This window comes from Canis lupus, chromosome 28 (genome assembly GCF_003254725.2).
Source record: "Canis lupus dingo isolate Sandy chromosome 28, ASM325472v2, whole genome shotgun sequence".
Classification (NCBI taxonomy): domain Eukaryota; kingdom Metazoa; phylum Chordata; class Mammalia; order Carnivora; family Canidae; genus Canis; species Canis lupus.
The window spans coordinates 22,489,856-22,514,023 of NC_064270.1; the positions used below are offsets into that span (position 1 = coordinate 22,489,856).

General features: G+C 34.6%; 1 protein-coding gene across 4 annotated transcripts in view; it reads left to right on the forward strand.

Annotated features, from left to right (window-relative positions):
• Positions 1-24,168, forward strand: part of SHOC2 (SHOC2 leucine rich repeat scaffold protein) — a 96,498-nt gene that overhangs the window by 68,389 nt on the left and 3,941 nt on the right. For all 4 annotated transcript variants that reach the window (XM_025467182.3, XM_025467181.3, XM_049103096.1 and 1 more), the window contains 4 exons: positions 13,693-13,823; positions 18,069-18,257; positions 22,065-22,187; positions 23,830-23,967. In XM_025467182.3, the coding sequence (XP_025322967.1) occupies positions 13,693-13,823; positions 18,069-18,257; positions 22,065-22,187; positions 23,830-23,967 (581 nt within the window). The remainder of the gene's footprint in view (positions 1-13,692; positions 13,824-18,068; positions 18,258-22,064; positions 22,188-23,829; positions 23,968-24,168) is intronic.

Sequence of the window (24,168 nt, forward strand, 5' to 3'; positions counted from 1 at the left end):
TGCAATTGCTGGGTCGTAGGGCAGGTCTATTTTGAACTCTTTGAGGAACCTCCACACAGTTTTCCAGAGTGGCTGCACCAGTTCACATTCCCACCAACAGTGTGAGAGGGTTCCCTTTTCTCCGCATCCTCTCCAACATTTGTGGTTTTCTGCCTTGTTAATGTTCCCCATTCTCACTGGTGTGAGGTGGTATCTCATTGTGGTTTTGATTCGTATTTCCCTGATGGCAAGTGATGCAGAGCGTTTTCTCATGTGCGTGTTGGCCATGTCTATGTCTTCCTCTGTGAGATTTCTGTTCATGTCTTTTGCCCATTTCATGATTGGATTGTTTGTTTCTTTGGTGTTGAGTTTAATAAGTTCTTTATAGATCTTGGAAACTAGCCCTTTATCTGATATGTCATTTGCAAATATCTTCTCCCATTCTGTAGGTTGTCTTTGAGTTTTGTTGACTGTATCCTTTGCTGTGCAAAAGCTTCTTATCTTGATGAAGTCCCAATAGTTCATTTTTGCTTTTGTTTCTTTTGCCTTCGTGGATGTATCTTGCAAGAAGTTACTGTGGCCGAGTTCAAAAAGGGTGTTGCCTGTATTCTTCTCTAGGATTTTGATGGAATCTTGTCTCACATTTAGATCTTTCATCCATTTTGAGTTTATCTTTGTGTATGGTGCAAGAGAGTGGTCTAGTTTCATTCTTCTGCATGTGGATGTCCAATTTTCCCAGCACCATTTATTGAAGAGACTATCTTTCTTCCAATGGATAGTCTTTCCTCCTTTATCGAATATTAGTTGACCATAAAGTTCAGGGTCCACTTCTGGGTTCTCTATTCTGTTCCATTGATCTATGTGTCTGTTTTCGTGCCAGTACCACACTGTCTTGATGACCACAGCTTTGTAGTACAACCTGAAATCTGGCATTGTGATGTCCCCAGCTATGGTTTTCTTTTTTAAAATTCCCCTGGCTATTCGGGGTCTTTTCTGATTCCACACAAATCTTAAAATAATTTGTTCTAACTCTCTGAAGAAAGTCCATGGTATTTTGATAGGGATTGCATTAAACGTGTAAATTGCCCTGGGTAACATTGACATTTTCACAATATTAATTCTGCCAATCCATGAGCATGGAATATTTTTCCATCTCTTTGTGTCTTCCTCCATTTCTTTCAGAAGTGTTCTATAGTTTTTAGGGTATAGATCCTTTACCTCTTTGGTGAGGTTTATTCCTAGGTATCTTATGCTTTTGGGTGCAATTGTAAATGGGATTGACTCCTTAATTTCTCTTTCTTCAGTCTCATTGTTAGTGTATAGAAATACCACTGATTTCTGGGCATTGATTTTGTATCCTGCCACGCTACCGAATTGCTGTATGAGTTCTAGCAATCTTGGGGTGGAGACTTTTGGGTTTTCTATGTAGAGTATCATGTCATCGGCGAAGAGGGAGAGTTTGACTTCTTCTTTGCCAATTTGAATGCCTTTAATGTCTTTTTGTTGTCTGATTGCTGAGGCTAGGACTTCCAGTACTATGTTGAATAGTAGTGGTGAGAGTGGACATCCCTGTCTTGTTCCTGATCTTAGGGGAAGGGCTCCCAGTGCTTCCCCGTTGAGAATGATATTTGCTGTGGGCTTTTCGTAGATGGCTTTTAAGATGTTGAGGAATGTTCCCTCTATCCCTACACTCTGAAGAGTTTTGATCAGGAATGGATGCTGTATTTTGTCAAATGCTTTCTCTGCATCTAATGAGAGGATCATATGGTTCTTGGTTTTTCCTCTTGCTGATATGATGAATCACACTGATTGTTTTACGAGTGTTGAACCAGCCTTGTGTCCCGGGGATAAATCCTACTTGGTCATGGTGAATAATGTGTGTTGGATCCTATTGGCTAGTATCTTGTTGAGAATTTTTGCATCCATGTTCATCAGGGATATTGGTCTGTAATTCTCCTTTTTGGTGGGGTCTTTGTCTGGTTTTGGGATTAAGGTGATGCTGGCCTCATAGAATGAATTTGGAAGTACTCCATCGCTTTCTATCTTTCCAAACGGCTTTAGTAGAATAGGTATGATTTCTTCTTTCAACGTTTGATAGAATTCCCCTGGGAAGCCATCTGGCCCTGGACTCTTGTGTCTTGGGAGGTTTTTGATGACTGCTTCAATTTCCTCCCTGGTTATTGGCCTGTTCAGGTTTTCTATTTCTTCCTGTTCCAGTTTTGGTAGTTTGTGGCTTTCCAGGAATGTGTCCATTTCTTCTAGATTGCCTAATTTATTGGCGTATAGCTGTTCATAATATGTTTTTAAAATCATTTGTATTTCCTTGGTGTTGGTAGTGATCTCTCCTTTCTCATTCATGATTTTATTAATTTGAGTCTTCTCTCTCTTCTTTTTAATAAGGCTGGCTAATGGTTTATCTATCTTATTAATTCTTTCAAAGAACCAACTCCTGGTTCTGTTGATCTGTTCCACAGTTCTTCTGGTCTCGATTTCGTTGAGTTCTGCTCGAATCTTTATTAACTCTCGTCTTCTCCTGGGTGTAGGATCTATCTGCTGTTTTTTCTCTAGCTCCTTTATGTGTAAGATTAGCGTTTGTATTTGAGTTCTTTCCAGTTTTTGAATGGATGCTTGTATTGCGATGTATTTCCCCCTTAGGACTGCTTTTGCTGCATCCCAAAGATTTTGAACGGTTGTATCTTCATTCTCATTAGTTTCCATGAATCTTTTTAATTCTTCCTTAATTTCCTGGTTGACCCTTTCATATAATAGCAGGATGGTCCTTAACCTCCACGTGTTTGAGGTCCTTCTAAACTTCTTGTTGTGATTTAGTTCTAATTTCAAGGCATTATGGTCTGAGAATATGCAGGGTACGATCCCAATCTTTTGGTATCGGTTCAGACCCGATTTGTGACCCAGTATGTGGTCTATTCTGGAGAAAGTTCCATGTGCGCTTGAGAAGACTGTGTATTCAGTTGAGTTTGGATGTAAAGTTCTGTAGATATCTGTGAAATCCATCTGGTCCAGTGTATCATTTAAAGCTCTCGTTTCTTTGGAGATGTTGTGCTTAGAAGACCTATCGAGTATAAAAAGAGCTAGATTGAAGTCACCAAGTATAAGTGTATTATTATCTAAGTATTTCTTCACTTTGGTTATTAATTGATTTATATATTTGGCAGCTCCCACATTCGGGGCATATATATTGAGGATTGTTAAGTCCTCTTGTTGGATAGATCCTTTAAGTAGGAGATAGTGTCCCTCTTCATCTCTCACTACAGTCTTCAGGGTAAATTTTAGTTTATCTGATATAAGGATGGCTACCCCTGCTTTCTTTTGAGGACCATTCGAATGGTAAATGGTTCTCCAACCTTTTATTTTCAGGCTGTAGGTGTCCTTCTGTCTAAAATGAGTCTCTTGTAGACAGCAAATAGATGGGTCCTGCTTTTTTATCCAGTCTGAAACCCTGCGCCTTTTGATGGGGTCATTAAGCCTGTTCACATTCAGAGTTACTATTGAGAGATATGAGTTTAGTGTCATCATGATATCTATTCAGTCCTTGTTTTTGTGGATTGTTCCACTGAACTTCTTAAAGGGGAATTTTAAGAGTCCCCCTTAAAATTTCTTGCAGAGCTGGTTTGGAGGTCACATATTCTTTCAGTTCCTGCCTGTCTTGGAAGCTCTTTATCTCTCCTTCCATTTTGAATGAGAGCCTTGCTGGATAAAGTATTCTTGGTTGCATGTTCTTCTCATTTAGGACCCTGAATATATCCTGCCAGCCCTTTCTGGCCTGCCAGGTCTCTGTGGAGAGGTCTGCTGTTACCCTAATACTCCTCCCCATAAAAGTCAGGGATTTCTTGTCTCTTGCTGCTTTAAGGATCTTCTCTTTATCTTTGGAATTTGCAAGCTTCACTATTAAATGTCGAGGTGTTGAACGGTTTTTATTGATTTTAGGGGGGGATCTCTCTATTTCCTGGATCTGAATGCCTGTTTCCCTTCCCAGATTAGGAAAGTTTTCAGCTAGAATTTGTTCAAATACATATTCAGGCCCTCTGTCCCTTTCGGCGCCCTTGGGAACACCAATTAAACGTAGGTTTTTCTTCCTCAGGCTGTCGTTTATTTCCCTTAATCTATCTTCATGATCTTTTGTTTGTCTCTTTTTTCCTCAGTTTCCCTCTTTTCCATCAACTTGTCTTCTATGTCACTCACTCGTTCTTCCACCTCGTTAACCCTCGTCGTTAGGACTTCTAGTTTGGATTGCATCTCATTCAATTGATTTTTAATTTCTGCCTGATTAGCTCTAAATTCTGCAGTCATGAAGTCTCTTGAGTCCTTTATGCTTTTTTCTAGAGCCACCAGTAGCTGTATAATAGTGCTTCTGAATTGGCTTTCTGACATTGAATTGTAATCCAGATTTTGTAACTCTGTGGGACAGAGGACTGTTTCTGATTCATTCTTTTGAGGTGAGGTTTTCCTTCTAGTCATTCTTGATAGAAGCGCAGACTCTTCTCACTGTAGCATTCCAGGTGTTCTCTCTTTAATTCTCAGGCCGAATTCATAGATTTTCAGGATAATTTGAAGCTTTTCTAGGTAATTTGGTTGGGACTGGTGATTTGGAGACCCTACTCTTCCGCCATCTTGCCCTGTATCCCCTCTACTTACTTTCTTTGGTTGTTGTGTGAGTTCTGATTACCTTGAGTCGCTTATAGGAGCTCCATGTTGGAAAAATAAATAATCCCCAAATAATTCAGTTGCAAGTTCAACTCTGGAGTTTCATGTGGGTTTCAGAAGAGTAGGTACCTAAGGTCACCTTAGAGATAGGCTAAAATGTCTTGGTCCCTTATTTGTTGATGAGGAAGTTGTGTCAATCTTTCTTTCTGGCTGTTAGGATTTGATTACCTTTAAAAATGTAGTTTAATGATATCTTCCAAATGGAAGATTAAAACCCTATTTCTGTAACAGAGATGGGCATTTGGGTATAATAGGGAGATTAAGATGTTGTAAAATGAGAATGAGTAACAATTTTTGGCAGAGGAAAATGCCACTTGATTCTCTTTTTTTAAAAATTTTTTTTAATTGGAGTTCGATTTGCCTGTATGTTCTGACATTGAAGATTTCTTCCCCATCTATGCATGTAGTACTATAAATTTCCCTTTAAGTATTGCTTTAGTAGCATTCCACAAATCCTGATATATTGTTTTCCTTTTTCTTTGGTTTAAAATACTTTCTAATTTACTTTTTTGTTTCTTCAGTGATTTATTTAGAAGTGTGGTGTGTTGTTCCCAGTATCTGACAGTTTTGCAAGGGTTTGTTCATAATTTCTAACTAAATTCCTTTGTGGTAGAAAACATACTATTTGTGACTTGAGTCATTTAAATTTATTGAGGCTTATTTTATGGCTCAGTATATGGTGTATCTTGATAATTATTCCATGTGCAACTGAATGTGTATTCTGTTTTTGTTGAATAGAGTGACATAGATGAGACAGTCAGTGAATTTATTTTATTATCTTTTTTTTTTTTTCCTCCTAACATTTGTTGGATGTGCTGTCGGGACATATAACATTCATGGTATATCTTGTTAGGCTGATCTGAGGTGGTTTTTCATCTTACTGTTCATCAACAGTCCTGTCGTCGTAAGTTGCCCCAGTCATCTCGTGGTTGGCTCAAGTCAATCTTGTAGTAGTTTTCTCAGAAATGGTTCGTAAGTAATAGTTCCCTAGTTCTAGAATGCCTGTAACCTTTATACTTGAACAGTTTTGATGGATATAAAAAACATTGGGGACCTTGAGCTTTGTTTCCTTGAGCATCTTAATAGAACTTAAGAGATCTACTCTCTTCTGGCATTGAACATACAAAAGTATAAGGCCAGTCCATTTTTTTCTCATTGTAAGGGACTTAATCTTTTTGCCTGGCCACCCAGAGTACTTTCCTTATTTCTGAAATTCAAGAACTCTATTATATTTCTCAGTGTTGATCTTTCAGAGTCCATTTCCCTGAGTTCCTCTGAGCCAATTCAACATATAGGCTTAATTTTGATAGTTATATGTAATTTATATACTTTTTATAGTTTTCTTGAATTACATAGACCTATTTAGTTTCTGTTTTTGTTTTTACATTGCAAGATATGTCTGTAAGTTTGCTTATTTTGAATAACCAACTAATTGCAACAGTAAAGGAGAAAAGAAATAATGCATGATCGATTTTCGGTGGAATGTTGCATTAAGAAAAAGCACTTTTAAAAAGCACTTTTAATTTTTATAAAATTAAAGTCTTGCTCAGTTTTAGAAAGAAAAATAAAGATTATTTACTACAAATCAGACAGGGGAACCAAAATTAAAGATGCTTGAGATGTTACAAAGTTAAATATTCTTATCCCTCTCACTGAAGCTTAGTCATTGTATGTTTCTTAGGATATTATAGATGCTAAACACCTTGTTGCTTCTTAAGCATATCAGGCAAAGTTCTAGTGTCAGAGTCTTTATACTTCTTAGTCTCTCTGCTTATGACTCTTTCTCCTAAATGCCCACATAATTTCCTCTATTCTTTCAGCTGATCAAATGGATGTATATGTATAAGTCATCCATGCTGTTCTTTCTCTCAAATAGTCCAACAGTCTTTTGTTTAATATTTTGTGCATATATCTGTATCTCTGTTATGTCAGATAACAATGAAAGGAGGATGAAATTAGAGTACAAAGAGGAATACCCTGACAAAGTATAGGTGGTGGTGGATGATAAAAATCTTCCATTTACTCGGACTAGGATCAAGGTCTTTTGGATTTACTTCCTCTGACAAAGGGTAACTTCTCCATGTATCCTCCTTCCTCCTGGCTTTCTTAATTTTATATATATCTTTCTCTTTTGTCAGAATTAACTGTATTTTAAGAATGTTTATTAATAATGAAAACATTTGGCTTCATTATTAATCTGTTGTGGTTAAGATATTATCTCAGAGTAACACAGATGCCTTCTATTCTAGAACATTCTACATGACCACATTACAAGTATGTATTGGAAATCAGTGAGAACTGAAACATTAACAATAAGATAATTGTAAACATTTTATTTATTTTTATGCCTTGATAGTTGTCAACAAATGGAGTATTTCTAGCTGTTAATCCAAATAATGTAAAGTAAGAAATGTTTATTGAATTTTTTATAATACTGTCATTTATTATATATCATGTTTATTAAAAATTCTATTGCCTTTTCCATCCCTCTCATCCCCAGTATTTTGACTGTATAGCAGAAGGTTGAGATTTGGTGAGAAATTCAAACATTTTGGTCTTGATTTATTACAAATCTCAGCAGTCTTAAAATCATTGACCTTTGGGATTCTCCCTTTCATTTATTGGAGAAGAGGAATTCACCCAAAACATTTAGTGCTAAACTTAATTGGAACTTAGTTCTCCTGATACTTTTCCTGTTTTTCCTATGCTACTTTTGGAAAATATAACTTAAAAAAAAAATCCTCACCTATCCTGCCCAGTCAGTGTAAGTCCTGCAGTAGCTGCCCTGGTGTCCTTTACCTGGGCTAAAGAAACTTGCCCTAAATTCATATTTGAAATGATATCTTTAAAGTGTCACCTGACAATCAAGTTTTCAAAAAAAAATCACTTTTTTTCCTTGCCTTTTTTCTTATAAGTAGACCAAGATGTTTTTACCCCTTTCTTTATTTAACATGAACACTCCTAGAGTAGTTCTCACTCCTTGACAGTGTAATCACTGCCATTTAATTTACATCCAGGCTGAGCAGCAGTGCGAGGATCACTGACAGCTCACAGGATGTGGAGAAGAGGCAGAAGGAAGTGGGGAGGGGACAGCTGGTTGCAGTTAAGCGAGAGAGTACTTCAAAACATATTTCTAGTTTCTCTGACTTAACCATTAGTCTACTCTGTTGAACAGAATGTATATTTTCTTTCATGTTAATATTGTCTAATTCAAAAATCAGTCATGAACTAAAGAAAATCTTAAACTTCATTACAGAAGTCATTTTGTTTCAAACTATGAATTTGATATGTTAAAGCCTTTTGTGATCTCTGGTCATTTTATGAAACCAGGGGTGAGGGGACTTAAGAGGTCTCAAGTAGGAAAAAAGTATTTTATTTTCTATTTCTTCTCAAATGAGATAAAGAGAGAAATCTGCAACAAGACCTTGCCTTCAAGGCTGGAGCACAGAACAATTTACAGAAGTCTTTTGTTGCACTGGGCTCAGAAGAAATTGTTAGAGTAATTATGGTTATATCAACAAGTAGAGTTTTAGTAATTAGGTTTTAGGTAATTACAGTGCAGCTTCATATAACAACTTTACTAGTTTTCTTTTTAATGGTGGCATTCTTTGGGGTTTTTGACGTTTAAGAATTTTTATATTTTCAGTTTGCTTTCACTTTTTTGGCTCACTGTTCCTGGAGAAAAAAGTAACTGACATTATTTCATCGTTAGAACTATGTGCCTTTTATACTGGTCTGGTTTTTGTTTTTGTTTTTGTTTTTGTTTTGCTACTTTGTTAAAGTAAGATTAAGATCATTTGAGTTAGAGTTTTACTGAACAGTTATACTGAATTAACCTATAGATGTTGATTATATTTGCTGAAATTAAAAGCATCTAATTTTAATTCATAGCCATTTGATGTTGCTGTAATTTAAAAATCTGACGGCCTAAGAAAACAAGCTGTCAGAGGCAGAGCACAGAACAATTTACAAAGTTAAGCACTTAAAAGCTAAATGCCAGTGATTGACAGTGATCAGCCTACATTTATACACAGAAGCTCAGCAACATTGATTTTATTTCGTAGTCACAATGGTCAACATTAAAGCAAGCTGTGGCTTGATTTCTAGGTTGTAGTTTAGTTTGTGGTAAAACTGCTCACTGAAAGAGGCAAGAGTTGAAACCACTAAGGGGGTTGAATCATAGTAAATATCAGACTTCTGATGTCCAGCTTTTTTCCTGGCACAAGAGAGTTTTGATATTTCATCCTTAATTTTTTTCATCGCTTTTATTTTCCTGAGAGTAATGGATTTTGGCAAAATGTGGATGACTGAATATGCCATGCTGTCAGTAAAGTGATAAGAATTTTGCAAATGTGAATTTTTCATCAAAATAGCATATTCTTACAGATTATGTTTTTAAAAGTTCAGTTTCTACCACACCAAAAATAAAAGAAAACAAAAACCAAAAACGGGGGAGGGAGGAAAAGTTTAGGAAAGTTGGAGATACTCTTATTGTTTAAATAACCACTAATTTTGTACTAGAATTCTAGAAACCTATTCTGATTTTAAAAGTGCGGAATTCCAGAGTTATATTGCGTTTAGAAGAGACATTTCAGGAATCTGGTTCTATTTGTTGGGCTTTTGAGTTGACAAACATTTAGAATTTGTTATACTAATCTTTGTTATTAGAGAAAGTTCTAGGTTTTTATGAGAATAAAAAATGTTTAAAATATTGTATTTGTGTACCTGCTCTGCTCTAAACGTTAAGTGAGGGATGTCAGTTGATGGAGCAAAAATAAGGGGCTTTGTGCTTTATTCTTTTGGCAGGTTTCAAAGACTCTGGTAAATGCTTCTGCCATTTTATTACATTGGAGCAGGTTTCTTCTATAGGGAAAACAGTGGTATGAAGGAGAGAAAGGGATGGTCTTACTTCTGGGTTTTGTTTTGTTTAAGATTGCATTTACTTATTTGTTAGAATAAGAGCACAACCAGGGTGGGAGTCGCAGGCAGAGCAAGAAGCTGGCTCCCCGCTGAGCAAGGAGTCCCATGTGGGACTGGATCCTAGAACCCTGCAGGCAGACGGTTAACCATCTGAGCTACCCAGGCATCCCTGTTTTGCTTAGTTTTTTCCCCTAAGAACAACTGCCTTTTCTGTCTTCAACTTCATACAGCAGATTAAAGTTTTACCATAAGATTTTTGAAGTTCTTTAAAATCAGGCATTCTCACAGCTTAGAGAAAAATTTCCATCTTTACCAGCTTTGTTGTAGCTATAGTGGCCATGAAACATGGGCTAGGCAAAAAATAAAATAATTGATTTCTTCCCTTCCTCCCTATTTTAAAATGAGAATGGGTCAAAGAAAAGTGTCTCATATAGTTTTAAGATTTTACATCTTGCTCCTAATGGAGAGGAGAACAAATAGTAAAATGTTTTAGCTTCTGCAGTTTATTAAGAAAGTATGAATGAATGCCTGCTGTGGGATTAGCACTGAAACATATTCTTTGAGGAGATAGAAATACATAAGGCCTCACTCTAAGGGTTTTCAGTCTGTTGGGTAGAGAAGTAACTAATCCGTGTAATAACTGACAACTTAAAAACAAGCATAATTATGCCATCTTGTAGTGAAAACAATATGTAGCCATGAGTCCAGTTTACAGGGAGATCACCGAGATCTTGATAGAATGGTCAGGAAAGCTTCATGAACAAGTGTGTTAGACTTAGTATGGAATAAAAATGCTTTCTTTGAGCACAACAGTTTGGGAGAAAGAATGAACATAGCCTTCTCTGTCAAGAGGCAGCAAGCTAACTGGAGCATAGTCAGTGAAGATCTTGAAGAATGATTATTTGAAATAAGGAGCCAGCTGAGTTTGATTCTAGCTTTGCCACTAACTAGTTGGTGGCTTTGATAAGTCTTTTCACATATCTCATGCTAAAGTCCATGCTTATTAGATGGCTCTTAACTGCTGCTGCTTAGGTATTTTTTCATCTTTTTTATCAGAGTGCCTAAGAATTCAAACAACCATACTCTGTATTCCCATAATTTAGCTCATATCTACACTTTATGAAGAAGATGAACCTCACAGTGTAAAGTGTCCAAATGTCTTACCTCTACATTATTATAAAACATCTAATGTAAAATATTCAGAAAAAGAACGGTAGTTTTTAAAATTAAAATGACTTTAGAATTATACACTTTTTCTTTATCAAAATATCTTTAAATGACAAAACTAGAAAATTAGGAAAAAGTCAAGTTCAAAGAAAAAAATTTTAATCTTCTGTAATTCTACCATACAGAGATAACTGTTAATTTTGATGTTTTCTTTCCACTCTTTTCCACTTGTTTTTTACATTGTAGAGATCGTACCTTAACATCATAGATTCTTTCACATCTTAAAATTTTTTGTAACATAATTTTTTGTAGGTATTAGATATAGCAGAATATATATATATATATATATATATATATACACACTATAGAGCAAAATCATGTTTTGAACATCTGTTATGTATCAGTTATTGCTACTTAATCGTATTTAACCCTGAGAGTGATCCTGTCAAGTATTTGATGTTATCTCCACTTTATGGATGAGGAAATAGACTCAGTTAAGTAACTTGCCCAGAATCAGATAGATAACATAAAATTCTTTGTTTTATCTGTGGCACTGTGGTGTCTCTAGTTTAAATAATTCTTCATATATTCTTGAATAAATAGATTGTCTCCATTTTTTTGCCACTACAAATGTTAATTAACATTTAATCACAAAGCAGATTATTATCTGGGAAGCCAACTTTTAAGAAACATTTATATCTTATTCAATGTCATAGTGCAGTGATAACTATTCTTGACCTTATTTCTAATCTCTAAATTCTCTGGGGCTTTGGACAGTCATCCAGTGCTCAGCTTGTTTTTCCTCCCCTCCAAAATTGACACCTCTTACTAGAATATCATTAGAAAGATTCAGGGAAGCATCCTTAGTTAATTTAGAAAGCATTTTTTAAAAGATTTTGTTTATTTATTTGACACAGAACACATAAGCAGGGGGAGCAGTGGCAGGCAAAGGGAGAGGGAGAGGCAGGGAACCTGGTGGGGAGGTGAGGCTTGATCCTAGGACCCTGGGATCATGACCCAGCTGAAGGCAGACACTTAACTGACTGAGCCACCCAAGTGCCCCCTAGAAAGCATTTTAAGACAAAATTAACTTGTCTTTGCCAAATGATTGTTTCTGTCATTGCATTTGAATTCAGTTTTCTGCCTATAGGAATCTTAAACAGAACCAGCAAACTCTTGGCCTAGTTTCGAGACACTATTATAAGAGAGTATAAAAGTAAATGAAAATAACATACCTCTGGAATAGTTCCAATTACAATTCTTACAGGAATTGAAATGTTTGCTAAGTTTTTCTGCATTATAGTTGGCTAGACTTACGGTATTTAATTATCAGAATATTACCATTATCAATGGCTGATTTTTGCCTTGAGGATATAAAGAGTAAAAATTAGCTCTATTTAATGATTTCTTATAACTTTAATCACTGATATCTTCAGCAAGAGGGAAGGATGCAGATGAATGGTAACTAGATAGAATTATGAGGCATAGTGACTGCCATCCTAGGGTTTCAAGGCTTAATTTATGCTAAAAGCTAATATATGTTTTCTGTACGTACTGTAGTAATGTTATATCTAAGAAAATTATTCATTTGATAATTTTGAAAAATGGTCAAAGCAAAAGGAAAGAAATGGGCAAACTTCAGAAGGATGGTGAAAATCAAGACATCAAAACACTTGTCTCCAGTTTGTGACACAGGCATCTACTTTTGTAATTTAAACACTGATAATACTGTTTAATTTAAAACTAGAAGCTGGTTACACTACATTGACATTTAAACTTGGCCCATCTAAATATGTGATACCAGCAGTTGTAGTTTGAAGTCAGAAAAGAAATTAACAAACCATGACAAGGAATTACATTGAACTAAATTAAATTCTTGTACCTTTTCCCCCCTCTTTCTGGTATCAAAATGAACTTGTTTTCTAAAGTATATCATTTGGGGAATCAAATTTGATTTAAACTTTTTATGACGGCAGATATATTCATCCAAGTAGCCTGCATGTAGCTTGCCAATAAAACTAGCCTATTTTTCTGCTGTTTTTTTATGTATTCAGTGATAGCTAAATTGTGCTCTAACTGGTATTCTTAGATAAGAGACTATAACTTTCACTTTTGTTTGTAATTTTATTTTTTTATTTGTTTTTTAAGATTTTATTTTATTCATGAGAGACACACAGTGAGAGAAGGGCAGAGATATATATAGGCAGAGGGAGAAACAGGCTCCATGCAGGGAGCCCAATGTGGGACTCAATCCTGGGACTCCAGGATCATGCCCTGAGCTGAAGGCAGACATTTAACCACTGAGTCACCCAGCTGTCCCTTGTTTGTAATTTTTAAAAATTGGCTAATTTTTTACTATCAGTTTGACCTTCAGAAATGGAATATTCATATTTCAGCTTATGAAAAATACTAAACCTTTCCAATTTCACAAAATAATTGTGCATCTTATATTTAAGTAATGTCACTTGAAATTTGGAAATTTCTTCAAAATTACATGAACATTTGTTATATAACCATTGTTCTGTGTTGGATGATGGTTCTATAGATTCAAACGAGATGATTATTATAAGTTTAAACTATATAATACTTTGATGTTATTCAGTTAGGCCTTATATAAAGGTCAATTTGTTATTAAAGTATGCCAATACTTTCTAGTAATTCATTTTTAAAATTGACTTTATGGCTATGTATTCCATTGTTTCTCTAAGACAAGTGGACACAAAAGTGGTTTCAATTTCATCCTAATTGATAGAGTGCAGTATGTAGTTCCTTGGTACTAGGAGTTAAGGATCTTGCCAAAATAGTACTGCTCAGTAATTCGTATATATCTAGGGAATAGCCAGGGACAGTGACAGATTTATCAGATTAAAAGAAAAAATTCCTTTTTTTTTGTATTCACAGGAAACCTGTCCAGTTTAAGTCGTCTTGGTCTGAGATACAACAGACTGTCAGCAATACCCAGATCACTGGCAAAGTGCAGTGCCCTCGAAGAGCTAAATTTAGAGAACAATAACATTTCTGCTCTACCAGAGGTGAGAGGTGGTAAATCTTTACAGCTGGGTGAATAATTTGATTATTGAAGTTGTTTAAATAATGAATATAGTACAGACATTTAGCTGCCAGTAAGATAAATATTCTGAAGAAGAAAGAATAGGAATGATTATAGGAACATACTATTTTTTTCTTTTTTCATGTATAGAAGGGAGAAACCAAGGTGAGAAATCAGTGTGCTACATTCCCATGTAAGCATCATGCTTCTCACATCATTTTGGAACTAGTAATAACAGCTACAGCTATTAAGGAAAAGTTGTATGGTTGCTTTTAAAACTCAACTACCCAGCCAGTTCAGATATTTTAAAAAGTGCTATAGAAAGATGATCCAGGAATAGAATGAGCTACATAGAACACATTACTTATTAATCATATTAATATTAGCTGTAACATTTTATGACCCAAATTATTACCCTGCTTATGCAATAGTATTAAAGCCTATTTAACATATACCAGTCGCCAAAATTTGTTATTTCTTAACACATTTTTAATTTGGGTTTTGTTCTATGAAAAAATGTTTTCACTTATTTTGCTTAGAGATTAATTGGGCAGAATGCAGTACTCTTTTATTCTTTTGCCTTCTTTTGCTACATATTATTAATTAGCATACCCACAACTTGTATGTTTGCTTATTCAAGCATTAGATCTTATTGTGGTATTCTAACAAATAAAATAATGGAATTGTTATATTACTGATTGAACTTCGCAAAGTCTCTCTTTTTCATATAATTAAAGATGTTTTCTTTAAGTGGCCCTTTATTTCTAGTTTTTCCGTGTGTGTGTGTGTGTGTGTGTGTGTGTGTGTGTGTGTGTTTGAATTAAAAATAAAGATGCTTTGGATGAATGTTTATTTATAGATATATACTATGATTTTATAAAGAATAATTTGAGTATTTGAAGATATAGGCTTATAGCAATTAGCTATAAAATAAATGTATTTAATTGATTTGTTGCTACAGGATACAGAAAAAAAGCACCTATTAATTTTGCTTCTCTTATTCTGGGTCTTTGGATTTTTTTAAAAACCATTTGTTCAAAGTACACAAATCAGTTGTCCAGGATTATAGTTTCTAGGATGGGCTAGTTCTCTAAAACTCCTATGACAATTTATCATCTGCAATTTAAATGGGGTCAGGAACAGAATCCACAGATTGTAGAGAGAGCCCTGACAACTAGACTGTCTGGATTTTTGTCTTTCTTTGCTAGTGATAATGTAGAATGGTAAAAATGGGTGGGGTTCTATTGTTTAATGTCATCTCCTTTTCTAACAGTAATTAGCAAAATAATTAGATCTTGGGATTTTTTTAGGGTGTGATTTGTGAGCTTAAGTAAAATTGACTGCTTTTACAGTGTCAGTAAGGCTAAATATAAAGACTAGGTGTATATTAAATTCCAAAAAGTGAGAAATTTTAAAACTTATTTTTATATCCACTATCAGTGAAACTAGTAATTATTGGGTAACTCTTAGGATACAGACATTGTGGTAAGTAGTTTCACGTATAATATTTTGTGACTGAAATTAGTCAAGATTTATTTTTGATAAGGAATTATAAAGAGGACAAGCTATCCTCAATCTGGCTGTGGAAGAAATGTGCGTGCACACACACAAATTTAAACTGGCCTATTTTCAGATAGAGAGCCTGTGGGGGAAGCCCTTGATTGGCCCTCTCCAAATCTGGGGAAGCATTAAGTCTTATTTAAAAGTAGTCTCTGTGCTTTGGAAGCAGCATAATCCTAATGCAAATATGTAATTATCTGCATTTGTAATCACAATGAGGAAAACAATAAAATCCATTAGATGGCACTTACTAGACATCTAGTTCAAGCTGGGTTGGGTGTGCAGTCAGGACAGTGGTTTTCAGTTGGGGCTCCTTGCTGATACCAGAGCTGGCAAAATGACTATACAGTTTTCTATTTGATGACTGTCTGAAAATGGACTAGTTTTCATGTAGACACAAACACATAAGGAAAAGGAATTTAATAAATTTAAGCACATATGTTCAAGGTATAAGGCTAGGGGCTTTACGTGGATCAACCCATTTAAATCTTCATTATAATTGTATTAATTATTGGGGTATTATCAAATTGTATTAATTATTGGGGTAATAAGACTTAAGGGAAGTTATGTTTTTGGCCTAACTTGTTACATAAGTATTTTTCTGGGAGTACTGTGAGAAATATATTGATTGTCTAATTCACCAAAGGTCACACACCTGGTAAGTGGAAGACCTAAGATGGGGATCCAGATGTGTCTGACTTTAAAGCAACGATGAGCACAACTGCATAGCTTCATTTTATGATCTAAGAATGAAAGATTGGAGAGCCGCCTTCTCATTGCCCCTTTTTAGATATCTTTAGGGTTTTTCAAAGAATATCAGTAAAGTTGGTCAGCTGTAAGAATAATAAATATAACATTTTTGCCATGATACTCAAAACTTCATGTATTTCCAGTAAAATAAGATGTAGGCAATTTTCCTGAATTGACTACCTGAGCTCTTCCTTTTATCTGTGTACATCAGTAGACAAATGTTGAAAGCTGCTTAATGTTCAGCATAAAGAACAAGTTTCAGTTCACCATATAATTATGCCTTCAGTTACATAGTTATTTCATTCCTTCAGCTGGCCTTACAAATTTCAGGTACTAAGTCTTCAGTTTCCTCATGGTATGAAGCTGGTATTTGAACATTCTTAAAATACACACACATACCTCACACAGCTTGTTTCCTCTTCCTCTCTGCTTGGGCCTTTACTTCAATCTAAAATATTTCTTCTACTTTTCTAAATATTTAAATTTTTTTCATCCTTCAAGATCTAGCTCACTCTCAGTCTCCTTCCTGCTTTTCCAGTTACTCCAGTATTTCCTCTTTGCTTGAAATTTAAATAGAAGAGGGACTTAAAAATTAATCACTATTTATGTGCTAGAGATTGTAAAGCTATTTGTGTATTTCTCTCTCTAAAATGTTTTCACTAAAAAAAATAAAAAATAAAATGTTTTCACTACAATTTATAAAATAAGCCATCATTTTACAAATGAATAAATGAAGGTTTGGAGCAATTGCCTGAAGTCACAAGCCACCGAAGGATAGAGCCAGGATTCAGAATTATTTTATAGCCTATACCAGTGTTTCTCAAACATTAATGAGTATACATATCACTAAGGAATCCTCTTAAGATTCATATTGATTCTGTAGGAGTAGGACCTAAAAGTCTACATTTCAAACAAGGCAGTGCTGCTCTTCTTTCAACCAGACTTTGGATAATGAGAGCCTATTACATATAATTTGTTATTGATTATATATAGTTCTGTATTGTTTCCTTTTTCCCATCATGTGTGCTGTATTTATCTAAATAGGGTTTAATCTTTTTAATCGCAGAATTTCTTTTGTAATACCTAAACGCCTAGCACTGTGGTGACATGGTAGGAGGCTGAAGTAAGGGGATGTGTGACTATTATGCACAGTAATAGTTTGACAGATGTATCTTTCCCTCTGAAACTTTACCATGTGGAAAAACAATATTATATAATATTGGGAACTGTTATCTTTTGAATTTAATATTCTGTGAAGGAGCCATTAAATTATAGCTCACTCTGAGTCAGGTTATGTTAATCTTTATAATAATTTAGAGGATAATTAACTCAGACCTGAATAGTGAGAGAGCCAGGACTGTATGATGGAAATGATTCTGCATTTAAGGTTCTCAGAGTGGCCACTCATGAGATATCTCTTACCTGCAGACATTTTCTTTATAGAGTATTTTTTTTTTTTTTGGTGGTTTGTTTTTTAGAGAGTGGGGTTGGAGGGGCAAAGGGAGAAAGAATCCCAAGGAGGCTCCACAGCCAACTGGGGTTCTATCTTAGAACCCTGAGATCATTACCTGACTCAAAATCAAGAGTTGGATACTTAGCTGACAGAGCCACCCAGGCACCCCTTCTTTATAGAGTGTTTTAATAAGCTAAAGCCAAGGAATAAAAATCAGATTTTGCATGAGTTTTCTGTTTCTTGTAAAATCTGGAAATCTGACTCTGTTGGCTCCACATTCCTAAGTGACAGCTAAGGCTGAGGAGTGACTGTCCCCTCTATATGAGGCAGCACAGAGCTGGCCCAACCAGTGTCTGTCATTGGTTACCTGAAGGCCCTTTGAGGCATTTGTGACTGCTGCTCTGTACTTTATGGAGGAAATCTTGTTACAATTCTAATTCTTATGTTTATTTTATTTGTTTACAGAGTCTTTTATCAAGTCTTGTGAAACTGAATAGTTTGACCTTAGCTAGAAATTGCTTCCAATTATATCCAGTAGGTGGTCCATCTCAGTTTTCCACCATCTATTCCCTCAACATGGAACACAATCGAATCAATAAAATCCCATTTGGAATTTTCTCCAGAGCAAAAGTATTAAGTAAGCTGAATATGAAGGTAAGCCTCTGTTTGTTTTGAGGGGGAGTAAAGCTACTACTATTAGTACTTAAAGTAATCTCTGTGTTTTCTCAGAACAGTGTGGAGAACTGTTACTGTTACTATCTCAACTGATAGATACTTGAGGGCAATTTGTATTAGATAACAAATATCTTAGAACTGTGCATACTCGTAACACTTTGTCCTAAAGAAATAATCATGAGTGTCCATAAAAGCATAGTTGTGAGGATATTTATTGTCGAACTTTCTATTTAATTGGTACCAATCCAATAAAGATTTCATTTTTTAAAAGTAGTACATCTTCGGTGGAATACTATGATGTCATTAAAAATAATACTCAAGTTTAGAAGAATATTATATACCAGTTGAAACATTCTCAGTTTGTTAAGTTAGAAAAAAGTTAAAGCATGCAAGACTGTCTTTCTACAGTTTTTAAAAACTATTCTTAATGTGCTTAATGATGTATTAAGTATAGATTTATATATATAGATATAGCTAGGATTTATTAAAATATGTTTATCTTTGAATATCATAATTATTTTATGGATGACCTTTTTATTGAGGAATAATTGATGCAACAGGGTATTAGTTACAGTTGTACAACATAATGATCCAATATTTGTATATTGGGAAATGATCGCACATACACACAGAATTTTTTTTTCTTGTGATGAGAGTTTAAGATTTACTCTCCCAACAACTTTCAGATATATAATACAGCATTATTAACTATGGTTGCCATGCTGTAGCTTATATCTCCATGACTTATTTATTTTATAACTAGAGAAGTTTATACCTTTTGATTCCCTTTACCCAGTTTGCCCACCTCCTAACCTTTACCTCTGGCAACCACCAATCTTTACTTTTTATCTTTGGGCTTGGTGTTTTGTTTTGATTCACATATAAGTGAGAATATATGGTATTTGTCTTTTTCCATCTGACTGACTTCACTGAGCATACCGCTCTCAAGGTAGATTCATGTTGTCACAAATGACCAGATTTAATTCGTATTTATGGCTGAATATTGTTCCCAGTGTGTGTGTGTATGTGTACTGAATTTTCTTTATCCATTTAATTCATCTGTGAACACTTAAGTTGCTTTTGTATCTTGGCTTTTTAAAATAATGCTGCAATGAACATGGGGGTGCATATGTTTTTGAGTTAGTGTTTTCAGTTTCTTCAGATAAATGCCAAGAAGTAGGATTGCTGGATTGTATGGTAGTTCTGTTTTTAATTGTTTGAGAAACCTCCATACTGTTTTCTCTAGTGGGTACACCCATTTACATTCCCACCAAAGGTTCCCCTATATAACCTTTTATATATAAATTTTCACCGGTACTTATTTCTTGTCTTTTTGATAACAGCCATTCTGATGGGTGTGAGGTGATAACTCATTGTGGTTTTGATTTGCATTTCCCTAATTAGTGATGTTGAACATACTTTCATGTACCTGTTGGCCATCTGTATGTCATTTTTGGGAAAATGTCTCTTCACATCTTCTGCCTATTTTTTTATTGGATTGTTCTTTTGTTATTGAGTTGTATGAGTTCTGCATATATTTTGGATATTAACCCCATATCAGATATATAATTTGCAAATATTTTCTTCTGATGGATGATCTTTAGTTTCTTTTTGCATATCTGTATTCTCTAGAGTGAATGAGTTTCACATAATAAGGAAAAAAGGAGGAAAGAAATGAAACCTGATTTTTTTTTTCCAGTGATTTTATTTATAGTGAGCAAACTTTAGGTACAGAGGTGATAAGTAAATTGGCCCTATAGCTAATTTATGGCTGAGGTATAGGAATCCAGAAGACCTAGATTTCCTGCTTCCAGGTGTAAGTGTTCTTTCTATTGTATTATACTACATCCTTTTATCTTTGGTGAACTGTTTTTTTTTTTTTTCCATTAAGATTTATTTATTCATGAGAGACACAGAGAAAGAGGCAGAGACATAGGCAGAGGGAGAAGAAGGCTCCTTGAAGGGAGCCTGATGTGTGGGACTCGATCCTGGATCCCGGGATCATGGCCTGAGCTGAAGGCAAGCACCCAGCCCAGCCGCTGAGCCACCCAGGCGTCCCAAGATGAACTATTTCAACATAATTGTGGTTCTTTAGTCTAAAATATAGAGTTTATTGATTTTCTCTATACTTGTTCATAAATACATGTATCTTTTATGATAATTCTTTAGAGGTATATAATTGAATCAGTGGAAATTCAAGATAATCTTATAATCTTAAACAGGTTTAAAATTTATTGTTTATCTTTTCAGTTGTATGAGATTTAGCAGTGGTAATGGTATCAATTCTGAATGTTGTCTATAATAAGAGGCTTAGAACACAGCAGTCTAGGTGTTCATTAGTTTTTGCATTTGGTTCTACATTTTTATGGATATGATATTACTATAGCGTTAGCTTGGAAAGGCTTGTTTTCAATGAAATAAGAAAACTGCCTAGAATTTTGCCTTACTTTTTCTTCAATAGCATGACAAATGTTTAATAAAAACTTTCTTTTTGAAAGAAGTCAAAATGAAGCCTGATATTTTCCTCATATAAGCACCAGTAGTAAGTTTTTTTAAATGAAAATTCTTTATCATACTACTAATTATCAGTAGTTAAAAAGTTATAATGAATAGGTAATGTAAGTATTATAATAAAAGAAAAACTTGACTTTCAAATGGATGTTTGCTTCTTGGAATCTAAGGATGATTTTGTGTAAAATGAAACAAGTAATCCATGTATATTGCAGAAAAAATTAAAAATACAGATTAACAAAAGGGACATAAAATAATCCTACCACTGAGAGATAGCATCACTGTTAACACATTGGCATACATCAGGGGTACTAGTGGTCCTTTCTTGTTACCAGTAGCCCCAACAAATACAAAATGTGGTAAGAGTTGTTACTGATGAAAATGTATTTTATATGTAGAGAGGAGGAAGCAGGAGGAAAAATAGTGAAACACTGGCATATATTTCACTATGTTTTCTGCATATTGCTATATCTAGTTTTTAAACAAAATTAGGATAAGTGTTCCATCATCTGTATTATTCAGTGAGAAATGTATTTTTGTCATCTCTTAGGAATTTTTAAAGTGAAATTTTGGATACTATCAAGTAGTGTTTTAATGATTTAATTTGCTATCTTAAGGGATCCCTGGGTGGCGCCGCGGTTTGGCGCCTGCCTTTGGCCCAGGGCGCGATCCTGGAGACCCCGGATCAAATCCCACGTCGGGCTCCCGGTGCATGGAGCCTGCTTCTCCCTCTGCCTGTGTCTCTGCCTCTCTCTCTCTCCCTCTGTTACTATCATAAATAAATAAAAATTAAAAAAAAAATAATAATTTGCTATCTTAAGACTTTTTCCTCTCCTACTTTATTGCTCAGCATCTCTAGAATTGCTGAGCTTATCTGGTTTCTTTATGTGCTATAATTCAATGTTTCTTCTTCCCTTGTGCTCTTGAGCATCTACATTTATTCCATGATTTCTGTAGATATTTGTGAAATGAAAATCTACTTTTAACTGGGACCTTTGAAGTCTCAAGTGTTGGTCGGTAGAGTGTATTTTTTATATTCAATACAGATAATCACATAGGGAGCAAACTTCCAATTTAACCTCAAAATAAAAAGGTTAAACTGCTTCGGAGGCTTAGGTTTTTCATTACTTTTTAATTTTTTATTTGGATATCAAAGAGGGGAATAAGTTTTTGTGTTTAATTAAGAATTTTCTTTCCACCAGGTGTGTTTGTGTGTGTGTGTATAACTTTGTTTTTGTGGTTCTACTTTGGTTGCTTCTTTTCTGTCTTTGCCAGGACAATCAGTTGACATCACTTCCCTTGGATTTTGGAACTTGGACCAGTATGGTAGAATTGAATTTAGCCACTAATCAGCTCACAAAGATTCCTGAGGATGTGTCTGGTCTTGTTTCTCTTGAGGTGAGTATAAAAGAGCTCCTTATTTATTTAGAACTCCTTAGACCTGTCTGCAATTATCTTGTTAATAAAGCTTCAGTTAAAATAAGCAGTTTCTATGGGGGGAAGATCATAATTAGAAATATTAGAGCTCTCTTAAGCATACAGCTTTATTAGGATGATGAGATATTAACTTAATTTGGGCTCAGTGCTTCCGAATTACTCTTGCTGCTAAAAGTTGGTAAGCTTGAGTATTATGAAGTGTCTTTGAAAGGAATGTCTCTAAAATTTAGCATCTTTTAGGACATATTTTTTTTTCCCCTTAACTCTGTTTAAGAATCCTGCACTGTTGTTTACCAAAATGATTATGGATTCCTCAGACTGGCATTGAGAACCTTTCATATATTCTGGCGCACTTTTACATCCTGATTACTCATGTATGCTCTTATTTAATTAATTAGATTATCTTCTTTGTTGGAAATTTGTGCATGTTTCTAGCTCTGTACATTTAGTCTTATTGTTCTCAGTATCTAGAATGCCCTCTTCTCATCATCCCTTTTTTTCTTTAGGATTATTTTCCATAAAGATCCACCTTATTTTCTCCTCCTTAGTCAAGGTTGAATTCTCCTGCTTCTGAGTCCCTTTTGATGAAAAAAGCTTATTAATAGTAAATATATATATATTTAAAGTTTCCTCTGTATCCATGCTTTTTAAAAAATCTAATTTCTTTTTATAATTATTAAGGTGAAATAGTATGGTGTAATGGTTAAAAGCATATGCTTTGAAACAAGACAGATCTGGGTACCATTCCACTTTTATCTCCGTTTATAGATGGAACTTGCCCAAGCTTCAGTTTCCCTAGCTGTGAAATGAAGATGATAGTATTTTCCTCAAAAGGTTGGAGTTAGGATTAAATGTGATAATGCACACATGCATTTAGTGCCTTGCAAGTAATAAACTCAGTAAATATTAGCTATTATTATTTCTTTGGTCTTGTTACATGTTTATTATACGTGTTATAACTTTGGAGGAAAACCATGGGCATAAGATATTAGCCAGAACCTTATGTATATGTCTTTCCATTCAGTACTCTTTTCACTATCCCTATACCTAGTATTGTCTCCCTACACTCCCCATCACTACCACCACCATCATTTCTCTGAGAATAGGAACTATCCTTCTCAACTACTTTTTTGTCTTCAGTATATTGGAGGATGGCTTACAATGTAATAAGTATACCACAAATAGTAACTGTAGTGTTTTGAAATAGGCAGTTTAGAAATTGTTACCTCCCTAAAAATGGTTTATAAAGGGTTTTGAATAAATAAGTGATTTCCTATCAGATACACATTTGTAACCACTTAATATTAAAATACCATTAACTATATGAATTTTAGTGCAAGTGGTTAATTTTATATTTTTCTGTTATATGGGTAAAATTAAACTTTTGCTTTCGTTAGTTTTGATTTAAATTTCTTTTATTTCCAATAACTATGGTGATTTTTTTTTAAGAATAGTAAGTTAAATGTTTTCTCTTATATAAGTGAACATTATCCTTAATATTCATTCTTTAGAAAATTAGCAGTTTAATAAATTTTAAGCCACACAATGGTAATATATTATTCCATTTCATAAGTTACCAAACACTATCAATAATTTCTCTTAGGTTCTAATATTATCAAACAATCTTCTAAAGAAGCTTCCGCACGGTCTTGGAAACCTTAGGAAGTTGAGAGAATTGGATCTAGAGGAGAACAAATTGGAATCCTTGCCAAATGAAATTGCTTATCTTAAGGATTTACAGGTAAGACATTATCCTGGTGATTTTATAGTTCTATGACTAAAGCTTTTGGGGTACATTCCAAATTGTACATTTTTCTTAAGAATTTGATGTAATTCTTTAACTGAGATTTTTTTAAAATTATGTAACATTAGGGCTGAGTTTTATGTTTATGTAACCTGTTTTTTTTTCTTACTAACAAATAATATACTTTGAAAGTAAAAT